At 41.1% G+C, this 10,738-nt stretch overlaps 1 protein-coding gene across 4 annotated transcripts; it reads left to right on the plus strand.

The window, feature by feature from the left end:
- Window positions 1-228: 228 nt before the first annotated feature.
- LOC100275542 (uncharacterized) lies at window positions 229-9,072 on the plus strand. 4 transcript variants are annotated; one of them, XM_035966794.1, is made up of 7 exons: window positions 229-632; window positions 816-2,706; window positions 3,534-3,863; window positions 5,507-5,662; window positions 6,693-6,997; window positions 7,079-7,646; window positions 8,248-9,026. In XM_035966794.1, the coding sequence occupies exons 3-7, from the start codon at window positions 3,590-3,592 to the stop codon at window positions 8,763-8,765; spliced, it is 1,821 nt and encodes a 606-aa protein (XP_035822687.1). In that variant the 5' UTR covers window positions 229-632; window positions 816-2,706; window positions 3,534-3,589; the 3' UTR covers window positions 8,766-9,026.
- The last annotated feature ends 1,666 nt before the right edge of the window (window positions 9,073-10,738 follow it).

Genomic DNA, 10,738 nt, shown 5'->3' on the forward strand with positions numbered 1-10,738 from the left:
TTGGCTTGTTTGAGATTTAAACCCACCCAATCCCACTCAATCCACATGGATTGAGAGCTAACCGAACAAGGCCTTTAAAGAGAGAAAAGGGGTTGAAATCCCAGAAAACCACGCCGCTGAGCTACCCCGGGACGCAGCGTGTGCGTGAGCCGGTCGTTGGCCCCCACTTCGGCCTTGTATTTTCCCGAAAACTATATATACCTCCGCGCTCACTCTTCTTCCCCTTTCCTCCCCACACCCACCCACCTCCGCGGCTCCCAAGCCCTAGATGTCCCCTTCCCACTCCTCCTGCCTCCGCAGCGCCGCCGCTGCCGCCTGCGCCCCGAGCCGATCACCCCAGATCTCGCGCGAATCAGAGGTCCCGCGCCTCCCCGTGGCCCGATTCGCCGTCCGTGCGCCCGGGAACGGCGCCGATTTGAGACGGTTTTGGAGGTGAGGCGGGGTGCGATTTAGGTGGTCCTGGGCCTTGCGGGCCCGGTGGATGGATGCAGTGGAACTGCCGTTACCAGCCAAGGTGGAGTTCGGGAAAATCCTGGCGCAGGCAGCCGCGGTGGAGGGGGTGGACGGAGGCATCCCCGGAGGCGGGGGCGGGGAGGTGCTCAGGCGCTGCGCCGACGCGGACCGGCGGCACGGTAGTGATATTGCGCCTCTTTTCCGTCTCCTTATCGTCTATTTGGTTGGTTGGGTCCGCGTTCTTGCCGTCATGGTGGAAGGATTGGGTGTGATTTGTTTTTTTTTTTGGCGGGGGAGTTGATTTCACTTCTCATCTGCCTGCTTGCAGTATGTAACTGAAATTCCCGCTGCATCTGCTGCAGGATGTAGTTATTTAGCAGGTAGTAACTAATTTCCATTTCTGTGGTGGCGGTGGAGAGGGAGCACGGCACTTCCATTTTATTTCTGGCACGTCTGCTTGGATGAGATGAGTTTCTGGTTGTCGTGCAGAGATGTATGCTAATGAATTCTGGCACGGGAAGGGGAAGCCAGTTGGATGACTTGCGTAGCAGATTTTGTGAGCTCTTTTCATGATGATGCCTGCTGCAGCTTTGATGTTTTTCCCCTGTATTGGTTGATCTATTGTTTGTGGTCCGTGTTGGTTATATGTGCTTGTCTACAATAGGTTACATGTTATTCTCTTTTTCTTCGCATATGATCTTGAGGTGTTTGCAATTGATTGTCTAGTGCCCCTGTTATGATGTTAGCTAGTGGTCTATAGTTGTCTTTTCTGGTGGTTGTGGTGGCATTTACTTTTCCATCTTATGCTCATGTTCCCCTTTTCAAAGACTTTCATGTTGCTTCATTTGATCTCATGAAACTTTTTTTCTAATGTGTCACTTCGCAGCATGGACCATTCCCATTATCTTTGTTATTGTCTTCTCGTACTGCATTGCTAGCTTTATTTACAATAGAAATGCATATGGTATATATTATGCCCGTTTACTTATGTTGCTTGGGTTGGGTAGTTCTGGTTGACTTAGTGCTACTTCGGTATTCCCATTTACCGCCAAGAAATCCTAAAATATGTATGGTGCAATCGTTAAATCTGTGCATGATTGTTTATGAGTGTATCATTGTTGGGAAAAATGGGCAGAATTTACAACAATTGAACCCTCCAAAAGTTTTCTACTGCTCTGTGCTGAGCAGGTTCCCTTTGGGACAAGATATCAGGATATTATTTTGTTTGATTTATTGCATAAAGGACTACGATATATATCACTCAGCTGCATGTATGTTGGAGTCAGTTCCTTGGAGCTCCTTGCAATTGAAAATTGAATCATTGCCCTTGAAGGAAACTCATGCTGTGGTCTTTGCTTATTTGAACATGTGGCTTGCACCCTGATTCTGGTTGTACGTTATGCAGATTGCATTTCACTTGGTTGCATATTGGATTCCAACAATGAAATGAACAGTTTTATTGATCTTTTTGTCTATTTGTGTTTCTTTTCGAGTATTGAGTATTTTCTGAAGATCAATTCTATTTTCCTCTTAAATTTCTTATATTTATATTTTTTGGGGACATTCAAGAGAGCTGTTTGTCATTTATCAGAGAATCAAAGAAAGGATCGGTCCCTTCCGGAGCCCTAGGGTGATGACCAAACTTAGACATGCACGCAGAAACACTAGTTATCCTTGCTGATTGTGACATTTACACGTATGGTTTTATTTACTGTCGTATGTACTTTGGACTTATGTTTCTATCATTTGTTGGTCATTAGGCTATAGACTTGAGAAATAGGTGGAACTTAAGTTTTTATTGGGTGTTTTACTATCTGTTTTGTCTTCTTTTCTCTATACATATGTTACAATTTTGTAATGGAAGTTACAGAATGCAGATGTTGTGATGTGCTCTTTGTTCTCTCTTCTTTAAAAACCTTACATAAACTATTTTTTTGCTAGTTTTCCCATGAAAGTAATGTGGTAACAGTTATTTTAGAGGGATTTTAATCATGGTCTTAAGGCAGTAAGGCTGAGCTGTGGTGAGCACTCCCTTCCAATTGCCTAGGTGACGTCTAGGCAGTGATAAGGCGAGGAAAGGCTATGGCATACGAATGTACCATGTGGCTGAGGAAAAAGGAAAAGAATAAAGAAAAATAAAGAGGGTAAGAAGGGGCTGGCCCAGCCCATGTAACCCTCCGCTGGGTGACATCCATGGATACGTTAAATGAGGATCCCGATTCTCAGCACCGCTGCTCGCCCTCTGCCTCTTGCGTGAGTGTTCCTTCGGCACAGCTTGCTTCTCTCTCTCTCATTCTCCAGATGCACCGCTGCCACCCAAAACTTCTCCCTCCTGCTTCTTCCTCACTGCTCTATGCCCTCGAATGGACTATTGCTGCAGTCTCCTTCCAGATATGCTGCAGTTGACCGCAGCAGGTGCTGCACTGCCCACCGGCACCAGAGACAGCGGGGATGGCAGAAGCTGCAGGCTCTTGGCCTTGCTTGCCCTCTACCCTGCCGCTATTCCTCTGTGGTACCTCCCTCCTCTTCTGCTGACTTTTGGTCATGCGATGGGGATGCCCAGATTTCCAGTGTGCCTTATCGCCTAGGTGATGCCTTAACAACCATAATTTTAATAGTCGACTATTGTGGATTTATTCGTGAACATCCTGTAGAGGGTTTTCTGATGGATGATAATGTGACGAGTTAATTACCATTAAACGCAGAAATTCCTTTTAGAGCATTTAGATTGATTGGTAATGAACGCACATGTCAAAGCATGTGAATCTTGTAACCTTCAGAACTAGAATATACTTGTTACTTTCAAAACCATATATAACTTCATCCTCCTTTTGGGCTTGCTTGCATATCGATTTGCTTTTTTCTTTTGGCTTCATCCATGAATCTTGCCTATACCCTTAGAAAATACCTTCATATCCTCCATTTAAAATTAAAGTGAAGAATATGGTTCCTTACACAATTTTCTCTTATGTTGTTGGAGTAACCTGACTATTTATATTATCTCTGAAACGTTTTATTTATGTGTGCTGTTTTTTTAAACTAATTCACTACTGATTTGTATATTAAAAACACATGTGCAGATGTGAAGCAGCACAATCAGAATGCAGAAGGCTTTCCATCTCATAGAAGTAAAAGGATGTCTTTGGAAGTCTCTATGCAGAAATCTCTTGGTTTTGGCTTGAAGTCTGATAATGGCAAACATGATTATGTTGCAAATGATACGGTTCAATCCCTGCATAAGCAAGATAGTAAGATAGTGATAAAAAAGACCATAAAATTGTTGGACGGTCCACCTTATCCAAAAAGGCCAAAGCTTGAGCCAGCACAAACTGGTAGAGATGCTGAGGCTAAGGGACATGAATTCATATCACAGAAGAATGTGCCTGATTTAACACCATGCACAACATCTGGTAAGTTATAAACTTCCTTTGTTCATTTAAATTGTCCAATGTGATGTCTGATGTAGTTCCTTTTTATTGCCCATGTTAGGACAAACCACTTTTATTGCCATATCATCTTGTTTTGATTCAACATCATTTCTTGCGTGCACTGAATTCCTCGCCGCTTCATCTATCTTCCTTGGGGCCTTGCTTTTATTCAATTTCTTTACATAGATAACCTTAAATTGTTTGCTGATTTCCATTCCAAAAGTTAACTGCTTTGATTCATGCAATTTTTTGCTTGGAAACGCAGGAGAACTGCGTGTCATTATATTAAGAAGAAAAAGACTAAGGTCCTAGATGACCAGTACAAACATCAAAGGGCCTCCTTACGGCGGCTACCAACAAGCATAAACGAAACCATCCATGACTAAAAAATAATAATAACGGCCAATCATCAAAAGGAACCTGTCACCCCTTTTCAGAAGGACTAAGGCCACACTCTTCGCAGTCATGCAGCCCCAGCCAGACACCATATCCTAGCATCATTCTTGATGTCCTGAGTAATAGTATTGATGCTCGGAGTATTGATTCATAGTTTCGTACAATTACAAGGCAAATGCCCAAAGCTGGAATGGAAGCTAAGTTTGTGCAGGACATATTCTCAATCTTGGCAGCAATGGAACTATGTTTACCAGGCAGATTTGCAAGGATGGTCTAATCTTGTATTACTGTGACAAGATCAAATAAATATTAGGACTAAATTTTGTAAATGGAAGTGAGTCAGTAGATAGAATGGGATAGCTTGGTTATTTTTTCCCTGTGGAGGGTGCTATGGTCCTTTTATCCCTTATTCATATGAAGTTTACATTTTCTAATGTTTGAAACCTCCCTGATTTGAGGTGGTCTTTCCTATTGGTTTTCCTCTTATGACGTTTCCATTAGCTTGGGTAACAGCTAACTCATCTGTGGCAGTCGAGTATGCCTTGGTTATGTTGTCTTAATATCTAAAATGATTAAACCAAGTAATTAATGTTGCTGAGTACCTATACTCATCATCAAGAGATTATATTCAGATAGTTAAAGTGCCTAACAGCAGTTGATTAACTGATTTAGTGAGCTCTAGTTAGGTAAAGATTGGCTCACCTTTTTTTGTTTCTGGAATTGATGGCATTGGGTCAGCACATCCCATTAGGAAATGGACTTTAGCCATCTCATTATAGTAAGTCTAGAAATCAGTTGGCAGACCGAATGAGCCAAAAAGAAGAAAAAAATGTGCCCGATGTTCCTGCTACTTACTGGACACTTTGCTCATACAAAATTGATAGCCACTCATTAACAAGATCTGCCATATTAGTTACTACTTGTCATACTTTTTTTAAATCAGGTTTCAGAATGCAGATTCAATGAGCCAAAAGGAAGAAAAAACATGTGCCTGTTCTTCTTGCTGCTTACTGGCCATTTTGCTCATACAAAATTAATAGCCACTCATTAATTAGACCTGCAGTACTAATTACTACTTGCCATACTTTTTTTTAAAATTTGTATATACACACACATTTGATTTGATGTAGTTGAGTGCTCATTTGTTCTACTCGCATTAATGCACATGATGCTGTTCGGTTTGATATGCTGACAATAAATAATTTTGCACTTATCCTAATTATATACAGAAAAATCTCGGTTGCTCAAGCAGAAGCGCATTTCTGATGGAAAGAGAACTGATAAGAAGAATATTAGGTCTGGTGTCAGATCGAAACATGATTGTTTCTCATCAAAGGCTGGTTTAGCAAATTTTGATTCTGGTTTCTCAGGAAACAGCGTGCTTGGTATGTAGTAACTGGTTGCATCTACATCATGCATTTGTATCTTAGCACTGCTAGTTATTGCTGTTATTAACTCTAACCATAATATCATATGAGTTCAGTGGATGGGTGGATGTCAAATGTTTCTGTATGAAGATCTGCTAATTGTTTTCCTAACATTATGTACCTAGACATATTAAATAATTCTATAGAAAGGTTAACTATTGATTTATCACTATCTTGCTTTTGCATACTAAATGCTGCACTGGTACATGTTATTCAGAGTCTGCTTACTTTTGACTGACATTCTCCAAAGATTTCTGAAGCTCCGGTTCCGGTCATATATTCCAAAGCCTCGTCCTCTTAGCTTAAATATGATAATGGACTCTAGTTATGTACTTACAACCAACTATGGTTAGTTGTATGGCTGTATGAGCTGTTTCCTTTTTCCTTAATCCATTTGTCTTTTCCATTGGGTGGGTTTTGGAATTCACTCCTAGGGATTGAAGTTCAGTTGAATCTTGCTTGAATATGATTATGGCCCTCTCAATCATGACAACTTTTTTTCTTCCTTAAAATGTCACATCATTTTCTGTTTAATCTTTCTAAAAAGGTTCCGAATTGCTCTTCCCATCTTATTTTCTTTGGAGTTTGTTTTCACACTCATTCAAGGATTGGCGGTAGCAATAGGCATGATGTGGTTCTTTGTTATCAATATTCTAATTCCTTTTTTCCACGTCTCTCTTTAGATCCCTGCTTTTTTAATAACAAAAATGTTTATTATTAATTTGTTTTTGTGTTTGATGATACTTGGATTGATTCTTTGTATGCCTTTACTTCATAATAATTTGGCAGGTCTACCTGCAATCTTAACATTGCTATGTTATTTAGGTTTTGATGCTTTTTTTTGCATCGTATGTTTTCATATTATTTATGCCATGTGGCCTTCGTAGTGTAAAATTTCTTTCCCTATCTCATATAGCATGGAAAACGTCTCTGCCTTATGGTCAAACTGATTTGCATCAAACTTACAGTGATTGACATATTTATTCAGGAGCACATGGCCTTAAATCTGATATTCGTGACATCACACATCACATTGAGAACCTGTCATTGATCGAACTTCTTGATGGCACTTACAAGTATTCCAGTTTAGGAAGAGATAAAGGAAAGAAGGTATTGCACACGAAGGAGGAACTCCTAGTCTCTGTCAGAAAAACTTTTTCTATGCTTTCTGACATGGACTATCGCCATGGAAAGGACTCTAATCTCATTCTGAGCCCTAAACTTTCTTCTGCAAGTACTTCTAGCTGTGATATCAAAGAACAATGTGGTGACAAGCCACCCCTCTTGGTTAAGGTAAGCAAAATATTCAGTGTTACTACCAATATCATGTCTGTGCCTCAAAGTTTGTTTGACCTTTTTAATACTACTACCCAGGACCCATCACAAATTAATCTCTGTGATAGTGCACTTTGTCATCCAAAAGATATCTTAAGCCGTTTAACTCTTCCTCATCGACAAGATCTAGACTCTCTTTTAGCACCCGGAAGGGAGAGCACAGCTGCAGTTAAGCCTTATATGCCTTCCATGACAGTTCATGGAGCTAGTTTGCCACCATTTCCTTGGTCACATTCACAGGCTGGGGGCTGTCGACAAGGTGTTGACTGTGGTAAACATGGATCAAGTAGGAGTAACTCCCAGTGGCAATGGGTGCGGGTTGGCTCCAACCTCACTTCTCTAGATCATGAAGACACGTCTGTCCATAGAATTGATGATCTCCTTCAAGAGATGGATGCAGCAAAATTATGTATATTGGATCCATGTGATGGACAACATAATTTGTGTGGCACAGAATCAACTTCTGGATCACTTGTACAAAACATTCACTCCAGAAAAATTGGGGGTGAGCATGGTTCTCAGCAACTGCAGCCCCAGGATCATCTTGACTCTTTAGATGGTTTCCAGAAGCATGACATTGATTATTCTCTTTTAAAAACATCTCAAGGTAGGCCAAAGTCTATTTGGGAAAAAGTTACTCTGATATACATATTACCTTGCTGAAAATAGTACTTCATTCCAAACTGTAAGTTGATTTGACTTTTCTAGGTACATAGATTTTGTTGTGCACCTAGATATACACAATGTCTAAATATAGTATATGTATCTAGAAAAGTCAGAATGGCCTATAACTTCGAACGGACAGAGATTTGGAATGGAGGGAGTAGCTGCTAAGAAATACTATATGTATCTAGAAAAGCTAAAATGACTTACAATTTGGAAGGGAGGGAGGGAGTAGTTGCTAAGAAATTTGAATATTTCGACAAAAGTATTTTGCTTATAGAACACTATTCTAGATGTACTTGTACAAATGCTTTGTTGGCCTCACATATTAAACATTATACTGAACCATATTATGCCATATGTGTTATCATGTAGCATTTGCAAGTTAAGCCAGAATAGAAGTACCTAGGAATTCTTTATCCCTATAGCTAGGCACTCGTTCTATATCGGAAAATAATATTTTCTGTCCATTCATCTAGTATTACTCATTTTCAGTTTATCTTATTTTGATAATACTTACGTGAGCTTTCCTTCCCCAAAAGCAGTATCGCCAAAGATACAGTGCGCCGCTGAGATCTTATGTGATATGAGAAGGAGCACTGAATCATGGATTGGCCAAGGATACAGCAATGGGACAATTAAGTGGCCAAAATCACCACCTGAAAAGGCGATGAAAGCCCGGAAGCCCTCATCCCAGTTTGGTACAACTGAGAGCTCGTCAGGTTCTCGTAACAATGAGGCAACTTGGAATGGGAGCAGTCACTCTACCAAGAAAATTGTTGACAGGAACAATGATTCTGCACGCTTGAATAACCCTGGTAAGGGAACTATAAGATGGCCTGTCCCTGTTGAAGACAATGCTTCTCCTGTCAGGTCCGAGCGGGGTCTTATGGTCGACATGAGGCAGCCCCATGGAAATGGCGGAAGGCATCTGGTCCAGGTGTCATCACAGACACGGCTTGAGAAGGAGTATGAGAACCAGCAGAAGTTGAGGAAGGCAACACTGACCTCTTCTCTAGGATCTGCAGGAGATTGGAATAGGGAGAAGAACAGGAGAATGTGAAGTGTACATTATTCATGTCAAAATCATAGGGTACGGTATATCGTCTGGGGGACAGCGGGAACCAGGCAACTGTTTCATAAGAGGTCACAGAACATTGGCAGATGTCATAATTTAGGTGGCTGGTGATGTATCTATTGGGCCATTTGTTGTTGGGGGGAAACTGCTGTATTTAGTGTAATTTATTTTTTATTGCCATCGTATCACAGGTCTCGTCTCAAAGTCGCCCGTTTTGTATTATATAGTACTATTATTATGTGTCGACTTATTCGTAAAAGCAATAATAGCAGGCGAGGTAATTGCGTTCCAGGCGTCAGCCCTCAGTAGTTTACGGCGCGAGCGGATTATCTGCGGTAACTTTCTGGACGTAGCCGCGGGTGGATCACGGCGGTGGTCGGAAGTTACCGTAGAGGATCCAGCTGCGGAAGCTCAGTGTTGTGTCGTTAGGCATGTTAAATCGTGGATCCGGTCGTGTTTAATGGTTGGAGCCTGGAAGCTCAGTGTTCTGTCGTTAGGCATGTTAAATCGTCATCTGTGTCTTCATTAAAAAAACAGATGTGAACTATATTTTTGTTTTATTATTGCATCCGTTGATTATTGTTGTGGCAGAACGTGATTATGTGGCTTTTAAGATTTACCACACCGCTGTGTTGCCAAGCTTGCAAATGGCAAAACACGAACTAAAACATTAAGTACTTTGTGGTACGTGGAATAATTCAGAGATGGACTACTCTTTTTTTTTCACTAAAAATGCAATTGGCTTACCCTCTTGAAGGAGAACGCCACCGATGCCTAAACTACTTGCATCACATTTGAGCTCAAACATTTTATCAAAACCAAGAAGTTGTAACAATGGTGCTTCTGTGAGCTTGGATTTGATCATATCAAAAGCCTTTTGTTGACGTGGACCCCATGAAAATGGCATTCCTTTCTTGGTCAATTCGTGAAGAGGTGTGTAATGGTGTTAAAATCGCGAACAAAACGTCTAAAAAACCTACAAGACCAAGAAAATTACACACCGGCGTGACCGAAGAAGGTATGAGCCACCTTGTGATGGCTTGGATCTTTGATTCACCCACCTCGATTCCTGCGAGATGACAACATATCCTAGAAAAGATACTATTGGTGCAAAAGGTGCATTTTTCACAGTTATCGAACAACCGTGCATCTTATAAGGCAATAAAAACAACACACAAATGCTCCGTATGTCCATCAAGTGATTTTCTATAAATGAGAATGTCATCAAAATAAACTACCACATATTTCTCAATAAAAGCATGTAAGACCTCGATCATTAATCTCATGAAAGTGCTAGGTGCATTAGTGAGACCAAAAGATGTTATTAACCACTCATAAAGACCGAACTTAGTTTTAAATACAGTTTTCCATTCATCACCTAAAGCCATGCAGATTTGATGATAACCACTACTGAAAGAGAAATGTGCCGTTGGGCCATTTCTAAGTGTTTTGGTAATTAACTGCTCAACACACCACTACGATCTAACTCTATCCATATGAGCATGAGCATAGGTGTTCAGAAAGCAAATTGAAGCAATCAAGTCCAAGAGTTTGTGGAAAATAAGAAAAGCACTTTTGGGGCTTGAGTTTGGGCATATTGCAAACCAATATGGAACAAGGTGAAAAAGGTATGTTTCTAACATTTAGTCAATTGATTTGTGTGCTAATCATGTTTGTCTAAGTGCTAGGGATCATCTAAAGTCAAGTCAAAAGAAGTCAAAGTAATTTGACACAAAAAAGAAGAAGATGGGCTGGTCTGGGCAACATCAGACATTTCGGTGCCACCCACCGGACAGTCCGATGTGCACCAGACAGTCCGGTGTGCATCTGACAGTACGATGACTATACAACCAAAGAGGGCGCTCTCGGGTTCGACCAAACCCCCTCGGCTATAATTCACCAGACGGTTCGGGCATAGCACCGGACAATCCAGTGTGATGGACAGCCAACGGCTATCA

This window comes from Zea mays, chromosome 4, assembly GCF_902167145.1.
Source record: "Zea mays cultivar B73 chromosome 4, Zm-B73-REFERENCE-NAM-5.0, whole genome shotgun sequence".
NCBI classification, from domain to species: domain Eukaryota; kingdom Viridiplantae; phylum Streptophyta; class Magnoliopsida; order Poales; family Poaceae; genus Zea; species Zea mays.